The 27693-nt window shown below is 44.6% G+C and overlaps 1 protein-coding gene across 1 annotated transcript; it reads left to right on the forward strand.

The window, feature by feature from the left end:
* LOC102178941 (ankyrin repeat domain-containing protein 40-like) lies at positions 21796 to 27693 on the forward strand. The gene is made up of 5 exons (XM_005693652.2): positions 21796 to 21831; positions 22231 to 22363; positions 25009 to 25089; positions 25824 to 25999; positions 26806 to 27693. Exons 2-5 carry the CDS (start codon positions 22255 to 22257, stop codon positions 26947 to 26949), a joined length of 510 nt encoding a protein of 169 aa, XP_005693709.1. The 5' UTR covers positions 21796 to 21831; positions 22231 to 22254; the 3' UTR covers positions 26950 to 27693.

The raw sequence follows: 27693 nt of genomic DNA on the forward strand, positions 1-27693 counted from the left end.
CTCTGTGTCTGTCCACTGAGTGTTGTTGACAGACAGCGCTGTAAGCGCCCAAAGGACAGGGACCTGTGACTATGTGCTGCTGTGCCCCCAGTGTCAAGAACAAGGCTTGCCCCATCTCTAAGCTCAATAAATATCTGTTGAATGAGAACAAAATGATGACTAAAGGAGGTGGGTCCCTGTGCGTGGGGAGGGCGGGGTGGGAGGTGCGCAGATTCAGAGCTCAGGTCAAGGGATCTAGGTGGAGTGCGAAAGGGCCCTAGTCCTCCACCCTCCCAGTCTTCTGGCATGTTCCGTCTACAGTCCTTGGGCCCCTCCCTCTGACTTTAGGCACAGTCGAGTGACTGGGCAGTAGGCTGCGGATAGACATGACTTGGGGGCAGGGCTGTGTGTTTCTGTCTCTGCCCTCCGGTCCACCATGAGAACATCTCTGGGCGAGCCTGCAAAATGACAAGGGACCCATGGATATGTGTGCAGAGAACATTCTGGGCCGGGTGAGGGAACAGCCAGTGCAAAGGCCTGAAGGCAGGAGCTTGCCTGGTGTGCTGAAGAGACAGCAGGGCTGGCCCTGCAGCCCAGGGAGGGAGGGATAGCAGCATAGAGGCCACAGAGGCCAGAGCCTGGAGGACATGGCACACCCTTGTGAGACTGGGCTTTTTCATCTGTGAGATGAGAAGCTGAGGTGGGTGTGATTGTTTTAGCGCTGGTAGCAACTGATACAGGAACGTGGCAGAAGCAGAGAGACAGGGACCCAAGGGATGTTGCAGTGATGAACCCAGGGTGGCCACTGTGGAGGTGGGGAGAAGTGGTGGGATTCTGACAGCTGGGAGATTAGCACTGGAGGGTTTGCCTAAGGACTGGAGGAGAGAGTGAGCAGTGAGAGAAGGGAAGGAGTTCTGAGCTGAGAAAGCACAGAGACCCTGCCCAAACGCCTTGGCCTCCTGCCCAGAGGACCCCTCTTTCCCTCCCAGCAGTACTAGCCCCTTTTCATTCCTCACACACATTCAATTCTCTCCTGCCTCAGGCCTTTGTCACTTGCTGTTGCCACTTTTCCCTTGCTTTGCCGGGCTAATCCTTGTCACTGGGGTCACAGCTTAAAATTAAGCACTTTACAGAGACGTTCCCGAGACCCCCCACCACCCGATAGACGAATCTGGCTCTGTTATTTTTTCTGCTCTCACCCTGCTCTTTCCCTTCCTGGTTCTCATTGTAATCATGTACACAGTGCTGTGTTTACTAGTTTAACTCTGTCTCCACTGGATTATGGAAAGCAGAGCCCTTTCCTAGCCAAGTTCTGGAGAGAGGCTGCCTGAATTTAAGTCTTCATTCCTCCCATTTAAACCCATGTGAATGTGGGCAAGCTACTAAACCATCTGGCCTCAGTTTCCTCCTTGGAAGAATGGCAGCGAGTAAGACCCAATAGATCAGCAACATAAAGCACTTAGCTCAGTGCCTGGGACACGATTCAGTAAAGGTTAACCATTACATTAGCCGTCGTAAGAAGACTATCAAAAAGCACTTGGTGTGTTTGTATGACTTAACCAGACTTGGCAAACTCTCTGAGTGGTGTAAACAAGCAGCACTCCAGGTATCAGACTGCCTAGATGAGGCAGGTTTGAAACTGCCTCTTGGCAAATGCACAACTGGGTAAATAAAAGAGATGTATGGCGTTTGTTGTTTTGGTTGCTTAGCATCCAAACGCTGAGCAGATCCCTAGATGGGCAGAAGGCAGGATTCCCCTATGGAAGCCCAGTGGGGCCAAATTCCCTCTCCCAGATCCTGGCAGAGATGCTTGGCCACTCAACCTGAGCTCTTCTGCCTCGGACCTGGACACTGTTTCAGGGTCACAGAGAAGCCGGGACCACTGAGATGTTTCTCCTCTGATGCTAGGGGCACAGCAGCCAGCACCAAGGGGCCGTGGTGACCATGATGCCAGCAGGCCCATCCTCACTAGTTTTGCCTGTGGTTCTACCTCCCAGCCTTCCTGCCCAACTCATATACCTGGTTCTTTCGTCCGTCTTATGATTCTACAGCCCGCCCATCATGCTGCCAGAAAATTCCTTCCAGACTGAAGTTTGTTTTCTCTTGTCTGCAGGCAGGAATTCTGGCTCGTCTGCCCTCTGAAGGAGCTGAGTATCAACCCTCAGAAAACCTCCACCAATCCTCACCCAGGTTCCACCCTGCGCATCACCATGAGCACAAAGCTTCACTGGGATGCTGCAGCCGCGCGTTAGCCTTTACTCAGAGAGCCCAGAACAGAGGGAAAAGGTGTGGCAGGTTTCTTTCCCAGTGCGGCATATCACCCTGCCCCAGTACAAACGGCAGTGGGGGTGTCCCCAGGTCAGAGCCGTTCCAGAAGAAACAGAGAGAAGCAAAAGGAGCTGAGTCTGGAATACTGAAGCTCTTGGCTCAGTAAAAACACTAACTATGAAGGAGCATTCTCTTCCCACCCAGAGGACGGGCTGGAATGGAGAAGCACAGAGCTCAAAGAGGAAGCAGCTTGCTTCCTGGGCAAGGGCATGGAGACACCATTCTCTCAGAATACCCGCCATGTATGTACATATAAGGAGACCCAGTGGAGTGGCTTATCTGGGCAAAAAGGCCCGGAGACAGCCCCCTCTCCCAAGTTTCCCACAGAAGTGGCTGAGAGAGGGTCTGGGGCCAGAAGAGGCTGAGGGTCAGGATATGATGTGATGACATAGGCTGGATGGACCATCGGCCATCTCAGTGAATGGTGCCAGTTGCGGGCACCAGCAGGGTGACCAAACACCAGAAAATGATGGTTAGTAGGACTAGAACCCCTCAGATGGCAGCAGAGAAAATGAAAGTGACCAAGACCAGAAGCCCTCTCCCTACTGACAGCACTAGCTGAAACCGCAGGGGAAAGGGGATGCAGAAACAAAATTGACTGAAGCAAACCCTGAATTCTTTAAGAAAATGCTTCCACACAATGCAACATGGAAAATTCAGATGGCAATTAAAGTCAGTTATGGAAAATAAAAATGTTCACACAGGTCACTTTGTGGCCTAGGAAGTTTATACCTGCTACAAAAACATCCCACCCCAAGGAAACCCACTACCATCACTGACCAAAAAATCAAAGGATTGTCGGCGTGGAGAGCTCTCAGGAGAGTTGTGCAGAGACACATTAGTAGGACTTTGAAGCCTCGGTAAATGATTTCCTTTTATTAGCACCTACTGAGTGTCAGGCTCCACGCTAAATACTATATATGTTATTTCTGAGAGAGGTGGGAAATCACTCCCATTCTACAGAGGAGGAAACTTCAACAGAGAGGTATTGAAATGCATTGGGCTGATTTTCCACCCAAGTGACCCCAAGTGAAGTCGCTCAGTCCTGTCCGACTCTTTGCGACCCCTTGCACTGTAGCCTATCAGGCTCCTCCGTCCATGGGATTCTCCAGGCAAGAGTGCTGGAGTGGGTTGCCATTTCCTTCTCCAGGGGATCTGCCCAACCCAGGAATCAAACCCAGGTCTCCTGCATTGCAGGCAGACGCTTTGCCGTCTGAGCCACCAGGGAAGCCCTGATTTTCCACAAGACAGCTTAAATCATGATGGCTGGAAAGATAGGCTCTTTGGGTAATAGGGAGTGCTGCTCTGGGGCTTTAAACCCGAAGGTGATATTGGGAGACACGGGAGGACTAAGAGGGGCGGGATTAATTAAAATGCCACGTTCTTGGAGGTGTGGGACGGCCCCTGGTGGATGTGAGAAGAATGGCAGCTCAGGGCTGCAGATCCACCCTGCCGGTGGCTCTAGATGGGGAGGCGTGAGGAGAGGGCCCTTGAGGCCGCAGGACGCGCTAAGAGATGATGCACGTCTTCTTTTTTTTTTCCCTTTTCTTTTAAAAATTTATTTATTTTTAATTGGAGGATAATCGCTTTTCAATATTGTGTTGATTTCTGCCAAACATCAACATGAATCAGCTATAAGTATATATATGTCCCCTCCCTCTTGAACCTCCCTCCCACCTCCCACCCTATCCCACACCTCTGTATGAGCTCCCTGAGTCATACAGTAGCAAATTCCCACCGCTACCTATTTTACACAGGGTAATGCATGTTTCCATGATACTGTCTCAATCCATCCCATCCTTCCCTTCCCCTATGGTGTCCACAAGTCTGTGCTCTGTGTCCTCATCTCCATCGCTGCCCTGCATAGGTTCATCAGTACCAATTTTCTAGATTCCATATATATGCGTTAATACGCGATATCTGTCTCTTTCTTACTTCACTCTGTATAATAGGCTCTAGGTTCATCCACCTCATTAGAACAGATTCAAATGTGTTTCTTTCTATGGCTGAGTAATATTCCATTGTATATATGTACCACAGCTTCTTTATCTTTTCATCTGTCAGTGGACATCTTGGTTTCTTCCATGTTGTAGATACTGTAAATAGTGCTGCGACGAACACTGGGGTACATGTCTCCTTTTCAGTTATGGTTTTCTCAGGATATATGCCCAGTAGTCGGATTGTTGGGTCATATGGTAGTTTTACTCCTAGTTTTTAAAGGAATCTGCATACTGTTCTCCACAGTGGCTGTATCAATTTATATTTTCACCAACAGTGCAAGAGGGTTCCCTTTTCTTCACACCCTCTCCAGCATTTACTGTTTGTAAATTTATTAATGCTGATCAGCATGAGGTGATACCTCATTGTAGTTTTGATTTGCATTTCTCTAATAATGAGAGATGTTGAGCATCTTTTCATGTGTTTATTAGCCATCTGTACATCTTTGGAAATGTCTGTTTAGGTGATCTGCCCACTTTTGATTGGGTTGTTTTTCTGGTATTGAACTGCATGAGCTGCTTGTATGTTTTGGAAATTAATCCTTTGTCAGTTGTTTCACTTGCTATTATTTTCTCAAGGTTGTTTCACATTGTTTAAATAATTTCCTTTGCTGTATATTTCCCTCTAGAAGGTGGGTCATAGAGGATCTTGCTGTGATTTATGTCTAAGAGTGTTCTGCCTATGTTTTCCTCTAAGAGTTTTATAGATTCTGGTCTTATAGTTAGGTCTTTAATTCACTTTGAGTTTATCTTTGGGTATGGTGTTAGGAAGTGTTCTAATTTCCTTTTTTTTTTTTTTTTTCATGTAGCTGTCTCGTTTTCCCAGCACCACTTATTGGAGACTATTTTTTCTCCATTGTATATTCTTGCCTCCATTGTCAAAGATAAGGTGCCCATAAGGTGTGTGGGTTTATCTCTGGGCTTTCTATCTTGTTCTGCTGGTCTATAATTCTCTTTTTGGATGCACATCTTCTTTGGGGTCTAGACTTAGGACCTCAGTCCAGTGACAGCAGTGGCTATTCCAGGGAGGCATGGTCTGGAAAGGCCTGGCCTGGGGAGGGCATTATGTGAGGACAGAGAAAAGGAAGGAAGGATGGAAGGAACCTTGACTTAGCGATGACCATATGCTTAGAGGAGACACACTGAAAACAATGGCATACACTTTAGAAACAGGTGAAGATACACAGGCACATGGAGACCAAGAGAAAACCAAGGTCACCACCTGAAGATCAAAGCTGAATTCAACTCAGAGAGAAATTCATAAGACAGAGCAGACTCCTCTATAATGCTGAAGGGGATACAACAGCATAACATAAAAACATAGGTATATCAAGAAAATAAAAAGACAACCCACAGAATAGGAGAAAATATTTGCAAATCATATATCTGATAAGGGACTTGTGTCCAGAATATGTAAAAACAAACAAAAACCTCTTACAAGTCAACAATAAAAAGACAAATTACCCAATTTTAATATACACAAAGGATATGAATGGATATTTTTCTAAAGAATATGTACAAATGGCCAATAAACACATGAAAACATGCTCAACATGATTTACCATTAGAGAAATACAAAACCACAGGCAGAAACTCGGGCAAGAATTCCATACACCCACTAGGATGGCTAAAACATGAAGACAGGTAATAACAAGTATGAACAAGGATGTGTATAAATTGCAACCCTTTTACATTTAGTAGGATTATAAAATGGTACAGCCACTTTGGAGAACAATTTGGCAATTCCTCAAAATGTTAAACATATAGCTGTTGTTTAGTGGCTAAGTCATGTCTGATATTTTGCAACCCCATGGACGGCAGCTCACCAGGCGCCTCTGTCCACTATCTTCCAAAGTTTGCTCAAATTCATGTCCATTGAGTTGATGATGCTATCCAACCATCTCTTCCTCTGCCTCCCCCTTCTCCTTTGCCTTCAATCTTTCCCAGCATCAGGGTCTTTTCCAATGAGTCAGCTCTTTGCACCAAGTGGCCAAAGTATTGGAGCTTCAGCCACAATTCTTCCAATAAATATTCAGGGTTGATTTCCTTTAGGATTGACTGGTTTGATTTCCTTGAAGTCTAAGGGACTCTCAAGAGTCTTCTCCAGTTATCCTATGACCTGGCCATTCCACTCCTATATATACGCACAAGAGAAATGAGAACAAGTCCACACAAACACTTGTACAAGAATGCCCATGGCAGCATAATTCATAATGGATAGCTCAGAAGTGGAAACAATCCAAGTGTGCAAGTGATGAATGGATAAATGTAGCCTATCTTCTCAATGGACTGTTATTCAGCGATAAAAGCGAATGAAGCATGATACATGTTACCACATGGATGGAACTTGAAAACACGTCAAATGAGAGAAGCAGACACAAAAGGCCACATATTACGTGTTTCCATTAAGAAATGTTCAGAATAGACACATTCATAGAGAGAAAATAGATTCATATTTGCCAAGGTTTAGGCAAGGTGGAATGAAGACTGACTGCTGATGGATACGAGATTCTTTTTCTTCAAAGTTTACTTATTTATTTGGTTGCCTCCAGTCTCAGTTGCAGCATGTGGGAACTTAACTCCCCAACTAGGGACCAAATCCTCATCCCCTGCATTGCAAGGCAGATTCTTAATCACTGGACCACCAGAGATTTCTTTTCATAGTGATGAAATTGTTCTGAAATTTCAGGGGTGATGGATGCACAATTTTGTGACTATACTAAAAAACACTAAATTGTACACTTTAAAATGAATAAGTTTATGGCATGTCAAGTCAGTTATATTTTAATAAATCTGTTATTTTTAGAAATACATAAGGCAAAAACATAACAAAATGCATCAGAAAATACACACATTGGAAACATCTCTCAGCCATTAAGAGATGAAAGGCAATGCCAAAGAATGTTCAAATGAAAGTGAAAGTCACTCATTCATGTCTGACTCTTTTGAGACCCCATGGACCAGATAATCCATGGAATACTCCAGGCCAGAATACTGGAGTGGGTAGCCTTTCCCTTCTCCAGGGAATCTTCCCAACCCAGGGACAGTACCCGGGTCTCCCATATCACAGGCATATTCTTTACCACCTGAAGCTTGTGACTACACGAATGTTCAACTACCTCTCAATTGCACTCATCTCACATGCTAGCACAGTAATGCTCAAAATTCTCCAAGCTAGGCTTCGACAAAATATGAACCAAGAACTTCCAGATGTTTAAGCTGGATTTAGAAAAGGCAGAGGAACCAGAGGTCAAATTGCCAACATCCGCTGGATCATAGAGAAAGAAAGAGAATTCTAGAAAAACATCTGTTTCATTGACTATGCTAAAACTTTGGACTGTGTGGATCACAACAAACTGGAAAATTCTTAAAGAGATGGTAATACCAAACCACCTGACCTGCCTCCTGAGAAATTTCTATGCAGATCAAGGAGCAACATTTAGAACCGGACGTAGAACAATGAACTAGTTCAAAATTGGGAAAGGAGTATATCAAGGCTGTATATTGTCATCCTGCTTATTTAACTTATATGCAGAGTACATCATGAGAAATGCCAGGCTGGATGAAGCACAAGCTGGGATCAAGACTGCCGGGAGAAATATCAATAACCTCAGATATGCAAATGACAACACCCTCATGACAGAAAGCGAAGAGAAACTAAAGAGCCTCTTGATGAAAGTGAAAGAGGAGAGCGGAAAAGCTGGCTTAAAACTCAACATTCAAAATACTAAGATCATGGCATCTGGTCCCATCACTTCATGGCAAATAGATGGGGAAACAATGGAAACAGTGATTCCATTGGATCAACAGTGATTTCCTGGATTCCAAAATCACTGCAGATGGTGACTGCAGCCATGAAAATAAAAGACTCTTGCTCCTTGGAAGAGAAGCTATGACCAATCTAGACAGCATATTAAAAAGCAGAGACATTACTTTTCCAACAAATGTCCATATAGTTAAAGCTATGGTTTTTCCAGTAGTCACGTACAGATGTGAGAGTTGGACCACAAAGAAAACTGAGTGCCGAAGAATTGATACTTTTGAACATAGTGTTGGAGGAGACTCTTGAGAGTCCCTTGGGCTGCAAGGAGATCAAACCAGTCAATCCTAAAGAAAATCAGTCCTGAATATTCAATGGAAGGACTGATGCTGAAGCTGAAGCTCCAATGCTTTGGCCAGTTGATGGGAAGAACTGACTCACTGGAAAAGACCCTGATGCTGGAAAAGACTGAAGGTGGGAGGAGAAGGGGATGACAGAGGATGAGATGGTTGGATGGCATCACTGACTTGATGGACGAGTTTGAGCAAGCTCCGGGAGTTGGTGATGGACAGGGAAGTCCAGCGTACTGCAGTCCAAGGGGTCACAAGGAGTCAAACACCACTGAGCAACTGAACTGAACTGAATACTTGAAAAACAAAGAAAATAATCATGTTTCTCAGAAGTTATATCTTACAGCAATAAACACACCTTTCCAAGGATCCCTCACTCCTTTATTTGACAGATTTACACTGAGCACTGACTATATGCCGGGTATTGTCCAAGGCTCTGAGGACACAGCAGGGGGTGTCTCTGCGTGGGTGTAGCTCTGGGATAGTTGCAGTGGTAAGGTGCTGTTTATAAACATACGCAAAAATTGACTTAAGCTTCAAAGGAAATCTGTTAATTCCAAAAGAACTACTACACACAAGCCCTATTTTCTTTTTAACCACAATTGAAAAGATTAGAAAGAAATAATAAAAGTAGAAATGAAACCCACCAATCACTTAGAAACATTAAAACTCTCTTATAAGCAAACTTAAGATCAAAAATAACATTAAAGCCTTGGTGCAGAGAATTTGGAAAATGAATTTATATCTATAAGATGTACACACACATGTCTATGAGATAACATTTTTTCCAAGAACACAGCTAAAGTAAGAGCTAGGAAGGAGTTCCTCATAATCATTACTGTTTTTAACATTTTCCTAGAAGGAATAGCCAATACAATTCTATGAGGACAAAACAAGAAGTTCCATTACTTACAAACAGCATCAGATTGGCAAAGACAAAATTTAATTCCCATTCGCTGTGCCCCGTCAGAAGGGACACAAATTGGTACAAGCCTGCCCTTGCTCTGGTCCAGCAATCCCATTTCTAGGAAGTTTCCTGCAGAAGTCCTTACATTCAGGACTTCTGAATGTTCAGGTAGGCCCCTTACAAGGGTCTGGAAACAATGGTGCATTAATGAAGGATTAGCTTAAAAATTCCATGAGGACATTCTGGAATATTCTGAGACGGCCAAAAAAAAAGAGGTAAATCTATATAACTGCTATTCTTCTTCAGGGGCAATTTTGCCTCCCAGGCAGGGAACATTTGACAACATCTAGAGAAGCTTTTATTTTTTAATCATATGGTGGAGGGTGTTACTGGCATCTGGCGGGTGGCAGCCAGGGATGCTACTCGATATCCTATAGCACACAGGACTGCACCCCAGTAGGGAACAATCTTGCCCTGAAGATCAATAGCGCCAAAGCTGGGAAACCCTGCTGCTGCTTCTTAGTGGCTCAGTCATGTCCGACTCTTTGTGACACTTCAGACTGTAGCCTGCCAGACTCTTCTGTCCATGGGACTGTTCAGGCAAGTAGACTGGAGTAGGTTGCCGTTTCCTAGTATACAGTAACATGGAGAAATACCCACAGTGATTCGTTCAATTCGGAAGGAAGTTCAGAACCACATTTAAAGCATGAGACCACTTTTCTCCTAAATATATTTATGCTGGTGTACACATAGAAAAAACACTGGAAAATTCATACCATGAGTTTACTCATGCTCATTTACTCAAAATTCTTTTATTCATTCAACGAACATTGGGTACCCCAATGCACCAAGCCCTGGTCTCTCCGGTGTGCTAGACACTCATCAGGGAACCAGGCAGTAGACACCCCTGCCTTTGTGGGAACTCTGGGGATTCCTGGAAGGTGCACAGGCATGGGGAAACTAACAAGACGGCGCCAGTCAGGCTCTCTCGCCTTGTGTTCTGTAAGCAGTGACTTTGCAGTTATGTAAAGCTGAGACCGCTTATAGCTCTGCACACGCGTGTCACGAGGTACTTGCTTGGTCACAGGCTACTTCTCAAGATGTATGGCTTGAGAAGGCTACTTCTTGCGATGTATGAGCTTCATCATGAAAGCCCTGGCTGCTGCTGCACTGGGGCTACGCTGGAGTGGCATCATGGTTATGTTATGGCTGTGTTATGGTTGCCATGCCAGCCAGGAGAGAATAAACATATCTGCAGTTCCTACAGCTCCGCGAGACTCCTTCCAGATCCTTAGCTTGCACCTTGCCTACCCTGGGTTCCACGAACAGTGCAGACAGTGTGAAGAGGATCAGCGGGAAACGAGGAAAACGGAATTTTTTACTTTCCATGCTTTTGAGGGTTTGACTTTTTTTTTTACTTCTTTTTTAATCAAAAGCATTATATTGCTTTGTAAATAAAAACCAACAAATAGCAGAGGTCTCTGTGGAGAGAAAACGGCAGCAGCGTCTGCAAGCCAAGGCCCAGGCAGGGCATGGCAGCAACAGCCTTGTAAGAGTGAACCTGCCCCAGGGCCTGCCATGCACCTGCCGCCCGGGCATGGGCACCAGTGGCTCCAAAGCTTGGGGCCTGTGGCCCTTCGCCTTGGGGCAGGGAGGTCTTGCCCTGGAGGTCGCTGAGCAAACTTTGGTGCAACTGTGAGGCCCAAGTTTTGCCCCTCTTTGTATTCATGGGCCACAGCTCCATGGTCTACGACAAGGATGGGATCCGGCTCACGAATTCCTTGAGGAGACAATTGTCAGCAAGAACAGGCAGAAGCAGGCCAAACTGAGGCGGGTGAATTAAGAACCTGATTCCTCAGGGCACCGTGAAACTGGATTCATCCCTGTGGATTTCTCTGTGAACTTCTGTGAGGTGTGAGCCTAGGGCAGTGACAGACGTAAACACCTCCTGCCCCAGCAAGAAATCCCCGAGCTCAAGGTGTGGCTTCGAGTGAGGAACCTAGACTGGGGCCACAACCATGAATAAATTCCACTGGCCTGGAACCTTCAGCTGTGAGCAGGGCTGTCCTAAACGATGATAGGCTGTTGGTTGTATGTGGACCAGAGGTGACTGGTAGCTGGCGAGGTCTGATGACAAGCCTGATTCTTCCTGCCTACCTGCCCATTTGTTCCCAGCCCCAGATGAATGGACAATTTGCTGACTGTTAATAAGAGCAGGGAATGGTGTAGGAGGTTTCTCCCTCTACCCAGAGCTGGGATGATCCCTCCCCACTGCAACTAGTTGTTACCCCGCCCCCAAGTTGAGAGGGCATAGAAGGGGGATCAGGAAGGGTTCTGGATGCCTATGCCCCATCCCACCCACTGCGTCTAATCCTCCTTGCCTTTATACATCCTCAACCCTTTGGTAAGGCACAGCACCTTAGGGCTGGTGCCAGTAGCTCTGAGGAGCCCACAACCCCTTTCCATTTGGTATGCCCATCCTTTCAGGATCAGTCAAGACAAAAACACTGGAGCCCTGTGTAGGGGCAGAAAGGAGAGAACAACCATAAAAGGAATACTTAAAATGGAAAAGCTTGCAAATAGCCTGTAACTGATCTAGTCCATGATGTTGTTGGGGCAAAGTCTGACTTCTAATTCCTTACTGTGCAAACTCTGTGCTTTAAGTTAGTGTGAGAAATGGCTTGGGGAGGGTAGTCCTCAATCTAGGAAGGCTGTTGGGTTATTTGTTCAATAAAATTATTTGTAGACCCTGAAAAAAACAAAACAAATACTATAGATACTAACCAGCACATAGACATAGATGTGAAGAAAGGAATCAGGGCAGCGAGAGTCTCACAGCTCACAGCAGCAGGTAGGCTGGGCAGGTGATGAGTCTCCGGAAGTGAGGAAGACACCCCAAACCTGAGAGAAACAAAAGCAGCAGCAACATCCCAGGGAGAAGCCCCACAGAGAGCAGAGAGGATTCTTATGCTGTGCTCAGCTGCTCAGTTGCAGCAGACTCTTTGCTACCTCATGGACTGTAGCCCGCCAGGCTCCTCTGTTTATGGAATTTTTCAAGCAAGAACACTGGAGTACGTTGCCATTTCCTTCTCCTGGGGTAGGATTGTTAGTCTCTTGAACTTTGTGGTGTAGCGGCAGCATAACAGACTAAATGAAAGTCACTCAGTTGTGTCTGACTCTACGAACCCATGGACCATACAGTCCACAGAATTCTCCAGGCCAGAATACTGGAGTGGGTAGCCATTCCCTTCTCCAGGGGATCCTCCCAACCCAGGGATCAAACCCAGGTCTCCTGCTTTGCAGGCAGATTCTTTACCAGCTGAGCCACCAAGGAAACCCAAGAATACTGGAGTGGGTAGCCTATCTCTTCTCCAGGGGATCTTCCCAACCCAGGAATTGAACCAAGCTTTCCTGCATTGCAGGTGGATTCTTTCACCAGCTGAGCTACCAGGGAAGCCCTCATAATAGACAAACCACCACCCTAACAAATTATTAAAATCTCCTTTTTGTGCAGCTGCTCTGGGACTCTACTCGCCCATCCACCCCTGTAGTTCAAGCACCATAGGGGGTTAACAGCCAGCTATCTATAAGAGCTGTCTATAGACATAATAGCTGATCTGTAATAACTGTCTATAGATCAGCATCTCAAGGGAGCCTTCTTGCTGAATCCAGGACCAAAGCGGGGGAGGGGGATATATATATATACACCTTGCTACAATAGTGCCCCCTGTCCCCAAGAAGCAAACAAAATAGCTAAGGGACTAGCTGTTAAAAAGTATTAGAAAGCCATTAAAGAGAATGAAATAATACCATCTGCAGCAACATGGATGGACCTAGAGAGTGTCATACTGAGTGAAGTAAGTCAGACAGAGGAAGAGAAATAGTGTATGACATCCCTTATATGTGGAATCTAAAAAGAAATGACACAAATGAACTTATTTCCAAAACAGGAAGAGACAGACTTAGAGAACAAACTTATGGTTATCAGGGGGAGGCGGGGGGAAGGATGGGGGAAGGAGTAGTTAGGGAGTTTGGGATGGACATGTGCACACTGCTATATTTAAAACGGATAACTGGGGGCTTCCCTGGTGGCTCAGCGGTGAAGAATCTGCCTGTCAGTGCAGGAGCACAGGTTTGATTCTGGGCATGGGAAGATCCCACATTCCGGGGAGCAACTAGCCTCTGTGCCACGACTTTGGAACCGCACTCACCTAGAGCCCAAGCTTCACAATATTCTCCACAATGAGAAGCCCAAACACTGCAACAAGGAGCAGCCCCCATTCTCTGCAACTAGAGAAAAGTCTATGCAGAAATTGAAGACCCAGCACAGCCAAAAAATAAATAAATAAAAATTTTTTAATGCATTTCACTTTAAAATAAATAAATAAATGAATAAAAATGGATAACCAACAAGCACCTACTGTATAGCACATGGAACTCTGCTCAGCGTTATGCGGCAGCCTGGATGGAAGGGAAGTTTGAGGGGGAATGGATACATTGCATATATATGGCTGAGCGCCTTCACAGTTCACCTGACACTATTATAACACTGTTTATCATCTACACCCCAATACACAATTAAAGTTTAAAAAATAAAATAAAATGTAAAGCAAAAAAAAATCATTTGAGGGAAAGTGGTGCTGGTGGGTGAAAGGTCTTTAATAAACAGAACTGTCCCTGAAGAAACAGAGGCCCCTGTCCTCTCCTGTACCCTAGTGGTCACCCAAGGCTTTCATCTGAATTGGCTTCTCTAAAGCCAACCAGGGTTCTATCAAGCGACAACAATAGCAACAACTGATACAGAGCTCTTACATTCTGTCTTTGCGGAACAGAGGGAATCATTATAGTTGCTGCTGTTGTTGTTCAGCCACCCAGTCGTGTCTGACTCTTTGCCACCTCGTGGACTGCAGCATACCAGGCCTCCCTCTCTGTCCCTCACCATCTCCTGAAGTTTGCCCAAATTCATGTTCAGTGCATTGGTGATGCTGTCCAGCCAGCTCATCCTCTGACATCTTCTTCTGCCCTCAATCATTCCCACCATCAGGGACTTTTCCAATGAGTTGTCTGTTGAAAGCAGATGACCAAAATACTGGAGTTTCAGCTTCAGCATCAGTCCTTCCAGTGAATATTCAGGTTGATTTCCCTTAAGATTGACTGGTTTGGTCTCCGTGCTGTCCAAAGAACTTTCAGGAGTCTTCTCCAGCACCACAGTTTGAAGCCATCAATTCTTTGGTGTTCTGCCTTCTTTATGGTCCAGCTCTCACAATTGTATGTGCCCACCGGGAAGACCATAACCTTGACCCCTTCATGGATCATTGCCTTGTCGTGGTGAAGGGGCTTGCGTAACTCAATAAAGCTATGACGCATGCCGTGCAGGGCCACCCAAGACAGATGGGTCATAGCAGAGTTCTGACAAAACGTGATCCACTGGAGGAGGGAATGGCAAACCACCCCAGTATGCTTGCCGTGAGAACCTCATGAACTGTATAAAAGGAACCTTATTATCACCCACTATACAGATAAAGAAACTGAGGCTGAGAGTTAAGCAAATCACAGATGGCCCTGCACTCACAAATAACCCAGTAGGACTCTTCCTCCTATGCTGCCCTCCCTTCCCAGAGCTGCCATCTTTTTTATAAAGCCAAACTGAATCTTTAGCTGGGTCTCCAATTCTAGGAGCCAGTCTGAGGGTCTGCTAAGGGCCAAGTATTATTTAATGGATTCACAGTCTTATCTCCCAGGAGCAAATATTTCCTGGAGCAAGCAGCCAAGTTATTTTTGCCTGGTCCCTATATTGTTAACCACAGAAACAGGAAAGCGTGTTGGTTTCTCACTCTTCATCGTAATCTCAGGAGGTCTATTCTGGCTCAGTGGTGGTATAACATCCCCAGGAACCAGGAGCTCTCAGCTGTCTTCTCCATGTGAGGGAGGATCTTGTAGGCTGTCTTCTGGACCATTTGCCTCAATACTTTCCTCAGTCACTGAAAATAATTTTTCCAAGTAACATATGCAATTTCTTTTTTAAAAGAAAAAAGTTTACAGAGGAGGATCCTCAAATTTAGGAAACCAGAATCTTTTCTATTGGGCAATCAGCCTGCCTAACCTTTGTCCCAAAGGGAGGTGTTATCTTTATTATATCGGTGTCTCACTGATCCCATCTGTGATGCCAAATGTTTTGCTGTATCTCACTCTGTGCGCTTTGCTGAACCCATGGTAGGCAAGGCATGAGCTAGGAGGCTGGAAGAGGAGCCTAGGGACTGCAGACGTGTTTATTCTCTCCTGGCTGGCACAGCAGGCGTAGCAGCAGATATAACACAACATTAACTGCACATAACCCTTCAGGGCTTTTCCGGGAGAAGCTTATGCAGGCACACCACACAAAGGAGCCTGCAACCAAGCAAGTACCTCATGAGGCACACGCACAGTGCCGTCAGTGATCTCAGCTGTTACGCAACTGGGCAAAGGCACTGCTTACAGAGCATGGGGCAAGAGGGCGTGAGAGTGCAGGGCAGGAGAGCCCGACTGGGGCCATCTTGTTAATTTCCCCACAGCTGAACAATAAAGAAAACCTGCCCTTTGGGAATTCCCTGGCAGTTTGGTGGTTAGGACTTGGTACTTTCACTGCCAGTGCCCACGTTCAATCCCTGGTCAGGGAACTAAGATCCCACAAGCCAAGTAGCATGGTCAAAAAAGAAAAAAAGAAATCTGCCCTGTGCTCTGAAGAGAGACATTATCTCTAACTTTCAAGGTTTTCACTATACAAATATTCTTGAACAAGTCCAAAGACAGCCAATGCCTATGCTCCACTAACTGCATGCAAGAGGCCCATAAAGAGTTATCCACCAACAATTAAAAAGGCCTACCAACAGATCATACAGAAAGTTAGGGAATTCCAGAAAAACGTCTACCTCTGTTTCATTGACTTCGCCAAAGCCTTAGAGTGTGTGATCACAATAAACTGTGGAAAGCTCTTAAAGAGACAGGAATACCAGACCATCTTACCTGTCTCCTGAGGAACCTGGAGCAACAGTTAGAACCTTTTATGGAACAACTGATTGGTTCAAGACTGAAAGGAGTACAGGGTCTGTCTGCTGTCACCCTGTTTTTTAATTTATACGCTGAGCACATCATGAGAAATGCTGGGTTGGATAAGTTACAGGCTGGAATCAAGATAGGTGGGAGAAACATCAACAACCTCTGATATTCAGATGATACCGCACTAATGGCAGAAAACAAAGAGGAACTAAAGAGCCTCTTGATGAGAGTAAAAAAGTTGGCTTAAAGCTAAATACTAGGAGAAGGAAATGGCAACCCACTCCAGTATTCTTGCCTGGAGAATCCCATGGACAGAGGAGCCTGGCAGGCTACAGTCCATGGGGTTACAAGAGTCAGGCGCAACTTAAGAGACTAAACCACCAGAGAAAGACTACCCTCAATTTGGCAGCAAGTGACAACTGTCCTTAAGATTTCTTTTTTTTTTTTCCCTAATAGAAAAAGAAAATACTTGGAAAATGAAAGTAATAAATTTTCTATTCAAATGTTGAAAAAAAAAAAGCTAAATACTAAAAAAATTAAGATCATGGCATCCAGCCCCATTACTTCATGGCAAGTAGAGGGGGGAAAGGTGGAAGTCGTGACATATTGCCTCCTCTTGGGCTCTAAAATCACTGCAGATGGTGACTGCAACCATGAAATCAGAAGACGATTGCTTCTTGGCAGGAAAGCTATGACAAACTTAGTGTGTTGAAAAGCAGAGACATTACTCTGCCAACAAAGGTCCATATAGTCAAGGCTGTGGTCTTCCCAGTGGTCACTTACAATTGTGAGAGCTGGACTGTAAAAAAGGCGGAGTGCCGAAAAATTGACGCCTTCGAACTGTGGTGCTGGAGAAGACTCTTGAAAGTCCCTTGGACAGCATGGAGATCAAATCAACCCTGAACACTCATTGGAAGGACTGATGTTGAAGCTGAAGCTCCAGTATTTTGGTCATCTGATGTGAACAGCTCATTAGAAAAGTCCCTGATGCTGGGAAAGATTGAGGGCAGAAGGAGAAGAGGGCGTCAGAGAATGAGATGGCATCACATGTACATGAACATGAACTTGGGCAAACTTCAGGAGATGGCGAGGGACAGACAGGGAGGCCTGGCGTGCTGCAGTCCATGAGGCTGCAGTGTCGGGCTTGAGTGGGTGACTGAACAACAACTAACAGGAAAAGGATTCCAGTGTGGCAGGATAGAAAGTTCTCATACTCTGTCTGCCCCCATGAACCCCAGACCAGGTACCACACAGCTAGGGGCAGCCCCTACACAGCCTCTACAAGAGCCCATTGAAATGATACAAAGTAGACAATCCTATTCTTGCCTAACCGATTTCCTACTTTCCATGAAAAGAAGGCTCTTGTCTACATTTCCCCCTCATTCTGCCTCCTGGCCAACCCTGGGGCCTGTGTGGCCCTGTGTGGCATGGCATGTCCTCCTCCTCTTTGGAACTGTAACAAACTATCTTTTCAATGTCAGTTGTCTCCTGATCTGTTGGCCTCACTCACACCTCAATAATAATAAAACCTACCTTTTTACATTTTATCTCTTACTATCTGATTGGAAAAATTACAAAACTTGACAACACTGTGGATGTTGCTTTCACATGTGGCTGGGAGGAATGCAAAATGGTTAAACATTCATAGAGGGAAATTAGGGAAATAGATGGGGAAACAGTGGAAACAGTGTCAGACTTTATTCTTGGGGCTCCAAAATCACTGCAGATGGTGACTGCAGCCATAAAATTAAAAGACGCTTACTCCTTGGAAGAAAAGTTATGACCAACCTAGATAGCATATTGAAAAGCAGAGACATTACTTTGCCGACTAAGGTCCGTCTAGTCAAGGCTATGGTTTTTCCTGTGGTCATGTATGGATGTGAGAGTTGGACTGTGAAGAAGGGTGAGCGCCGAAGAACTGATGCTTTTGAAACTGTGGTGTTGGAGAAGACTCTTGAGAGTCCCTTGGACTGCAAGGAGATCCAACCATCCATTCTGGAGATCAGCCCTGGGATTTCTTTGGAAGGAATGATGCTAAAGCTGAAACTCCAGTACTTTGGCCACCTCATGCGAAGAGCTGACTCATTGAAAAAGACTCTGATGCTGGGAGGGATTAGGGACAGGAGGAGAGGGGGTTGACAGAGGATGAGATGGCTGGATGGCATCACTGACTTGACGGACATGAGTCTGAGTGAACTCCGGGAGTTGGTGATGGATAGGGAGGCCTGGCGTGCTGCAATTCATGGGGTCGCAAAGAGTTGGACACGACTGAGTGACTGAACTGAACAAAAAGTTTGTGTTTACTTTTGGCCCACGAATCCTACATCTAGGAATTTACCCAGAATATGTATCTCCAATAATAAAAAATACATGGGTACGATATTCTAATTATATCACTGTCTATAATTGTAAAATATTGGAAACATACTGAATCCCTGTATATAAACAATTTGGTGAATAAACTATGGAATCCCCACACTATACAGGGTAGGGGGAAGGTGAGAAAGATATTTATGAACTGATATGGAATGATTTCTAGATATATTATTTAGTGGGGGAAAAAAGCAAAATAGAGAAGAATTTTTATACCACTGTTTCTGTAAGAAAGGAATAATAAGGAAATACACAAGTATCTGTTTGATTTTTCAAAAAGCAGCACCAGAAGTCAGAAACTGAGGATATAATTTCCTGCAGGGGACAGAGGAGCATGCAGGGAAGGGATGGAAATGTTGAGTGACTCGACTAAGTTTTGAATAGTTTTGACTCTTAGAATCAAGCTATATACTCAAAATATATATGTAAATAAGGATTGGGAAGAATCCTAAAATGCAAACACAATCAACCTGACTGTATTTCAAATAAGCAATTCTGGAACTACTTGGTCTGTGTACCGTCAGACTGAGCAAATGAGTAAATATATTAAAGAAGTTAGGAGCCAGATTTCCCACAGTTGGAAAAGAACTACAAAATGGAATTGGAGAAAGCTAGGGGAAATTCTTTTGTTTTTAAATGAAACCAGAAGTATCAGTATGAACTTGTTGTATTTAATATATTAACATACACACAAAAAACAGGTACAGACATGTGTGTGTATGTGTGTCCCTAGTTTTCCACTGAAAGGACCTAGAAGCATTCTTCTTGGCATCCACAAAGGAAGGAGTATACTGTTCCCCACTGAACAGAATGTGGCTGCTTGGAGAAATGATGGAATCCAGGGCTGAGGCAGGGAAAGTACAAGTCGATGTGCCAGGAAGTAAGAAAGTGCTCATAAAGTGATGGAATATGGGAAAGGATTACAGGATATAGGAAACAGCTGTAAGTAGATACTGTACACAGTTGGGATAATCTGAGCACCAACATAAATAATGGGATTAATGGATTATATAACTCATGGAAACTGGAGTGAAGGAAGGAATAGGATATTTGAAGAAGGAATAGGGTATCTGTACAGTTTCACAGTACCTCCACATAAGCTAGATCTTAATTAAGAAAGGGAAAAAAGACATACTTTACAATTGAAAAACCTGGCAGACAATTCCTTTCACAGGTGATTAAAGTCACCATCCCCTAAGATGGGACAAACCAAGATGTGCCTCCCATTATTATGTGCTAAGAAAGACATACCACTTCTGCGCTATCCCAATCAAAGGACATAATCTGATCCTAATCACAACAAAACACTGGACAAACCCAAGTGAGGGACAAACCACAAAATCAACTCGCTTGGACTTTTCAAAAATGTCAATATTAGGAAAAACAAAGAAAGGCTGAAGAACTTTTCTAGACTAAAGAAATGTATGAGACATGAAAATTAAACATGATGTATAACTCTGAGATCCTGGGCCAGGGAAAGGTGTTAAAAATGATCTGTTGGGTTAATTGAAAATTTGAGTATGGGCTATGATTTAGCTGAGAACATTATATCAAAGTTAGATTCCCTGGTTTTGATCCTTGTATCTTGGATATATAAGAGAATATCTTTGATATTAGGAAACACAGCCTGAAGTCTTTAGGGATAAAGGAGCATGTCTACAACATACTTTCAAATTTCAGGGGGAAAATATGTGAGGGTGTGTGTATTATACACATATACATGCATATATATACCAAGGAAGAGAGAGAATTAAAGCAAATATGGCAAATTGTTAATCATTGGTAAAGGGTATATATTCTTGTAACTTTTATGTAAATTTAAAACTATATCAAAATTAAAACCTATCTCCCCCCCAACAAAAGCTAATATTTAAATAGAAGGGTCCCTTAACTGCCCAACATAATGAATGAAAAAAGACTCACACCCAGGCCTGTGTGGCTGCCTCCAAACAGTTTGCTCTTGCTTGCTAATGGGTTCTGATTTTTAACATTAGACTTTTTACTCTAGAGCATTTTATTTAAAAAATAAAACTATAAGGGAGTTCCCTGGTGGCCTAGTGGCTAGGATTCTGGACTTTCACTACCATGGCCTGGGGTTCAATCCCTGGTCAGGAACTAAGATCCCGCAATTGCACAGTGCAATCAATAAAGAAAGAAAACAGAGGGTTCCCCAAAACAGCAAGAAAAAGTGAGCATTGTTGAGAGACTGCAGGAATGAACCAGTGAATGGGGAGTGGGCGAGTGTATGGACAGAGCAAGTGACATGGGGACGCTGGGATGCAAGAGGCTCCCCTCAAAGCACAAGCACCTTTATCCCCAGTCTCTCTGCCTTCACAGCCCCACCACACAGGTGAGGGGTGCAGGGTGGCTCTGTTCAAGGCTGATACACCCTGGCAGCGGGGCTGGCCAAGGTGCATTTTCTTCCACTCCCTTAGGTCAAGCCAGGTGAATCCCTGCTGCTTCCTTTTCTCTGCCCAGGGCGGGGCCTCCTGCATTCTTGGCGGAAGGGCACCAGGCATGCTGAGGAGACAGCGTTAGGCTGGCAACAAGGTGACCCAGATCTAGCCCCAGGCCTGTGCTCAGCTGCCCCTGTGACTATCACGGAGCATTTATCTGCTTTGGGTCTCCATTTCCCCATTTGCACCTTAGACAGTTTGGTCCAATCAGTGACTTTCAGCTTTGGCCACACATTAAAATCAGCAGGGGGGCTTTTAAAATTTCACGACCCAGACTGCACCCTGGAAAAAATAAGCAGGACTCACTGGAGGGTATAATCCCGACACCCGCATCACGCTTTGCAGGTGATTTCAATGCACAGTTTGGTTTGAGAAACCTCTGGGTGCTGATATCCACGGTTGCCTCTAGCCTCATGATAATAAGCCCCACCTGATGCCCCACTTCTGACACTGGAGTGTTCAATGAAATGGGAGAGTCACCCCAACATGTGAGTTCCTACCTTCAGCCCTTTGAGACTGCAGCCCTGCCCAGGACTTTGCCCAGCCCCACCCACCCTTCTAAACCTCCTGCTCCAGCCCCTGCCTTCACCATTTTGATGTTTGGAATCGAGGACTCAGGATCCTTGCCGAAGGGGAGTCTCCCCAGGTATGTGCACAGGTGCTCTTGCTTTCTTGTCACGCACAGATGCTGAAGAAGGTGCTGGGAGAAAGGGAAGAGAGAACTGGGGAGAAGAGGGAGTCTGTTCGAGATACTGTTTGACTTTTCTTATCCCTTGAGGTAGTAGCTACTAATTTTTCCCAAGGAGGCCTGTGCCTCCAAAGGCCTCCCCTCTCAGGGGCCCTTGGGTGGGCATTATTAGCCTGCACTGCTTCCCCATGGACACAGGCTGAGAGGAAAGAGCATTGAATTTTAGTCCCTTCCTTCAGTTGCAGCAACCTGTGCAAGTCATACGAAACACCTGAGCCTTAGTTTGCCTATCTGTAAAACAGGCCGACCCTGCCCTATCTCACTGGCCAATGACAAGAACATATTGTTTCAAAGCAGACAGATGCACTGAGGCTTTAAAACATGCCTTTTATTTTATTGGAAGCTCAGTGTAAATGCTGGAGGGGCTGCTGCTCTGACAGACTACAGAACTTACTCATGGCTGAACCCCAACTGGATATGAAGCCCTCAGGTGAGTCTTTAACTCCTGTTTCCAATATGGTTGTCAAGGAGGATAGGGGAGAGCCCGAGGAAGCGTGGGGTGTCCTTCTCCACTCTGCCAGTGGTGTCGTCAAGAGCAGAGCAAGTAGAGCACGGGTCCTTTCAGAGGGAGGCACGTATCAATAGCTGTAATTAATAATAGCAGCCAGCAAATACTGGTGCTCAGTACATGTAGGAGTGGTTGTATTTTCTGTGCATTCTCATTCCTTCTTATAAGCTTGTGAGGTAGAGATTATTAATCCCATTTTCCAGATCAGAAAACAGGCTCAGAAAAGTGGCTTGTCTAAGGTGTCACTGCTACTAAATAGCACAGGAAAAACTCAGATCCAAATCTGCCAGACTTCAAAGAGCATGCTTTCTGACCTCTAAGAGACCCAGTCCATCCACAGGTCCATCACGAAAATGAAATGCTTTTGCACGTGGGGGTGTCTCATGCTGTGTGGCCTGAGTAGTGAAGGGGTGAAAAGGGCATTGTTATGGTTCAGGGTCACTCAGTCTCCCTGACCAGCACGGAGCTCCCTTCTCGGCTGGAGTGGAAGGGCACAGGGACATTATTTCCGTCTGGGGAGAGCGCTGCACTGGGCAAGACTATCTTATTTGTACGGTTTAAGCCCTCAACAGAACTGACTTCATGGGCCTGAGATCAGAGCAGTTGTGCAGGGTCCTACATCAGAAAGACCTCACGCTTGGGATTAAGTGCTCTGTGGTTGCTGGCTCAAAATTTTTTATAATTTTGAGTTTGTTTTGTAAGCAAAATCGGATGGGACAATGGAGCACCTGCTGAGAGACTGGGAGCTGTGGCTCGAGTGTGATTCCCCTCTCAGCCCACCACGCTCCAGCCTGCACCAAAGTCCCTCACTCTGCTGTCACCTTTGCAGCTGGCAGTGACTAAAGCAAAAGGTGGTCAAGGCAGGGCATGCTGAGGTCCACAGGGCAGGGAAGAGGCAAGTCACCCCTATCCAGGTAACAGCATTCAGGTGGGGGGGCTGCAATTCCTTGGGTAGCCACTTTGCCCTGGGCCATATTTTCCCCAGTGGCTCGGACAGTAAAGAATCTGTCAGCATTGCAGGAGACACAGGTTCAATCCCTGGGTCAGGGAGATACCCTGAAGGAAACGGCTACCCACTCCAGTATTCTTGCCTGGAGAATTATGGACAGATGACAGGTGCCAGGCCTTTGGGATCGCAAAGGGCTACAGTCTATGGGATCACAGAGTTGGACATGACTGAAGGATTAACAATTTCTTTTCACTTTCCTCTTAACTAGGTCACATCCAGGTCCTGCCATTTCCTGGAGCAAACTCCAAGTTACTTTATCCTTCAGCCCCAATTTTCTTGTCTGAAAATGGGAATAATACCTTCACCCCATGGGATTATTGTAAGGCCAATGAGGTTTCTGTTGTGATTCTTTTTTCCAAAATGCAAGTCTGATTATGACAGTCTTCTCCTGAACACCGTCTAATGGCTTGACACTGTTCTAGAATAAAGACCTTTCACTCACACCAGCACTGTCCAATTAAAATATTACATAAGGCACTAGTGGTAAAGAACCCACCTACCAAAGCAGGTTAGACTTAAGAGACACGGGTTCAGTCCCTGTGTTGGGAAGATCCCCTGGAGGAGGGCACAGCAACCCATTCCAGTATTCTTGCCTGGAGAATTCCAAGGACATAGGAGCCCGGCAGGCTACAGTCCATAGGGTTCAGAGTCGCACAAGATAAGCGACTTAGCACACAAGCCACATAAGTAGACTTTTTTTGTAGCCACATTTAAAAGGCAGGTGAAATTAATTCTAATATATTTATTTCACCCAATAAACCAAAACTATGATTTCAACATAAAATCACTATTAAAAATTGGGCCTTTTGCTGTTCCCAGGCCCTGAAAAGCTCTTCTCCCTCCACCCTCTGAATCTAGTTAAGCTGACTCAACCTTCAGATGTCAGGTCACTTAGCCTTCAGAGAGGTCTTTCTCAACCCCCTTCCAGGTTTTCACACTACTGTGTATCTTGATCTCACTAGGCCTACAACTGTAAAATCACATTTACCTGAGGTCACCTGATTAATCTCTCTCTCCTGTTGTACACACTAGCACAAAGGTCACTTTGGGTTTTTAATTGTTGTTTGAATCATTTCCCCAAGGATTAGCTCCACACACAGCAGCCTTGGGAAGATATTCTATGTAAAAGGCCTGGCACCTTGATGCTCTAATATTCCCTCCTTTCACTTCCCTCTGGTTGAGAAACTTCTCCTTATTAAAGGGACTCTCTTAACTGTATAACTCTGCTAAAGATCTGGAGACACAAAACTCTCGATGCCAAATACATTTAAGTAGAAACAAGTTAAGCACACAGATTATAAATATTTCTTCTTCAGATTACATATCATTTAAAAATACTATCTCAGTTCCTTTTCATGATTTAAGCAGCAATTAGGGAAAATTCCTGTTCAAGTCTGAGTATAATTACTGCCCTTTTCGAGTTTTTTCCTGTGAGGAGCTGCGGAGCAGAAAGTGGTGATGGGGCTCTATTGTCCCTTGCCTAACTGGCAGAGTTGGCACACAGCTAAATGCTGAGCTGCCGTTGTTTCTCACCTCTCCTGCTCCAATTCTTTCTCAGGTGAATATAAACAAGGCGGCTCAAATCAACAGTCGCCAACTGATCCAGATGATAATACCAAACCTGATGACACCTGCCCAGGTGAGGACTCAACCCCTAGGTCATGTTGCAAAGCCAACTTCATCATTTGGCTTCACCAACTTTCTCCACCTTTAGTCAAGACTGCTCCTTCTTATGACAATTAAGTTTTAAGACTTAAGACTCACCCAATGCCACTGTCTCCAAGTGAAAAGTGAAAGTTGCTCAGTCATGTCGGACTCTTTGCGAGCCCATGGACCATCCAGGCCAGAATACGGGAGTGGGTAGCCATTCCCTTATCCAGAGGGTCTTCTCAACCCAGGGTTGAACCCAGGTCTCCCACTTTGCAGGCAGATTATTTACCAGCTGAGCCATCAGGGAAACCCAAAGATGTCTTCAAAGATGGTAGAATTATCCTGTTTATCTGTCCCTCAAGTCCCAGGGGATCCAACAGGAATCAGCAGGATGATCTGCACACTTAAGAATATAGCACCCCAGGGCTACACATTTTCTTCAAATGTTTCAACCAACCAACAAAGCACACCCAAGTCACACCCAACACAGATGTACTGCCAAAGGTACTGCATGTCACACACTGGGATTTTTAGATCCTGGCTTCACACTGCCTTTTGGTGAGTATAATGGGGCATATACCTGAGCTTGCCCAGCATTCCTATAAAAACCTCAGATAATTAAAAGTTTATATATGCCTTTTATTATTTATTATTCAACGCTTTGCTATAATTGATGTTTAAAATGTATATTTTCTTTTACATAAAAATTTGTGGGTGATCCAGAGCTGGTACTTAAAGTCAGAATTCAGAGCCACAAAGAAAATGACTTCATTGAAGTTGAACTGGATAGACAAGAGCTGAGTTACCAAAATCTACTACAAGCAAGCTGCTATGAACTGGGGATTAACCCAGAGCAAGTGGAGAAGATCAGAAAGCTACCAAACACATTGCTCAGAAAGGTAGGGTGTTTACAAGTTTCTAAATAGAGACTGGGCTCTAGGTGGGTAAAATTATGTTCAGTGAAGCCGATCACTAGCTTTTGTATTATTAATATGAAAACAAATCCAAGACACTGGACATTTTAGCTGCAGGATAGCCAAACATGGTAGCTAGGTTATTTTCAATCCGGTGCTTTTACAGATTTGCGTACCTTTAATTTACTCACTCTTTTTACTTCTCTGAATTACAACCACCAAAATTTAAAACCCTAGCTCAGTATGTATGGCCAGCCTCACATCTCAACAGACTGATCCCGGGGACAGAAAATACAAAGCCACTCTTACCTGCTTAGCAAAGTCAAGCCTCTGCAGTCTCAGGAAACAAAATGGGGCATTTTTACGTATTTTTCTGATTCAAAATAAATCTCATCTTTTAACTTGAGGGAAACTCTCATCTCTTTGGGCATTTTTTAAAAAGCAACTTTCAAAATGCCTTTTAGCAATTCTTATTGGTGCCGTGGCTTAACAGTATATTCTTTGTAAACTAAAAGTGGTGGGATGGTCATACTTTCAGAGAGAGAGAGAGATATATATATATATATAGTGCCCTGGATGGACTAAAGTCTTTTTTAAATTGAGACTTTATTCCCCTTGGAAATCAGCAACAAGGTCTGAAACACAAAAACGGGAAAGGAAAACAATCCTCAACTGCTGCGTCAGTTTACCATGGGTGGAAAGAAAGCAGTGCTGGGGCAATCCTGGTCAGCCTTTTCACCTAAGTTTACGTGTGTTTATGAACCATTATGTAACTTCTTTTTCATATTAAGGACAAAGACATTCTAAGACTACAGGACTTTCAGGAAGTAGAACTCATTTTAATGAAAAATGGAAGCTCTGCACTGACAGAATATACACCATCTCTGTTAGAGAAGCCCTGCTACAACAGCAATGCTGCAAAAATGACGTATTAAATCGCAGAAATGAAAAACCGGAATCAATATTTTGTAACTAATGAAGTCTGGATGCATCTAACAGTTTGCTAACTTCATATGTGTACTTATTTCCTTGTTGTGCAACTTCTCTCGGCTTGGGAGTATAGCACGTCTAAAGTACTTTGACACGAGTTTATTTTGTAAAGTTGTGCCCCAGTCCTGGTCTGCACAGGTGTGCACTCCCGAGGCTCAGGACAAGTGGCTGGGCTCTGTTCACAACTCCATTAAGGGCAGGGTGAGCTAACCGGGGCTGGGAAAGCCAGGGCCCACTTGACACCCTGGTTTAAAGGTCCTAGCTTCTAAACCCATCTCTTACCATCATTTCCGTCTAACAACTCTGAAATCTACAAAATGGTGACAGGGTAACAGGCAGGAAGGCTAGGGGTCCCCAGGCAGCAGACTTTTTTTCTCTTAAACAGGAGGGAACAAATGTCAGATACAATTTTTTCCCTTCTCTATACAAAATTAAAAGGTTTAAAATTTCTATGTTGTCATGACACCTGGTTCCACCTGAACTTTTCTCAAACCTTGAGCTAACCAATGTGTTTTTCTTATGGAACTGCTTTTCTTAAGCTATGTTAATGAACTATGTATTTACCTTAGACTCTTTCTTCAAGTCAGTTCCACCTAAGACTCAGAACCAATAATGGCTCAACAAACCAGTATGTTTTACTCATGGAAATGTTCTCTTAAGCTATGTTAATAAAACTATGTATTTGTTCA

This window comes from Capra hircus, chromosome 19 (genome assembly GCF_001704415.2).
Source record: "Capra hircus breed San Clemente chromosome 19, ASM170441v1, whole genome shotgun sequence".
NCBI lineage: Eukaryota > Metazoa > Chordata > Mammalia > Artiodactyla > Bovidae > Capra > Capra hircus.

Coding starts and splice junctions, on each gene's coding strand:
- LOC102178941 (XM_005693652.2), top strand. CDS start 22,255: ATGCCTTTTATTTTATTGGAAGCTCAGTGTAAATGCTGGAGGGGCTGC. Junction 25,090..25,823: donor ACCTGATGACACCTGCCCAG/GTGAGGACTCAA, acceptor TGGGTGATCCAG/AGCTGGTACTTAAAGTCAGA. Junction 26,000..26,805: donor CAAACACATTGCTCAGAAAG/GTAGGGTGTTTA, acceptor TTTCATATTAAG/GACAAAGACATTCTAAGACT.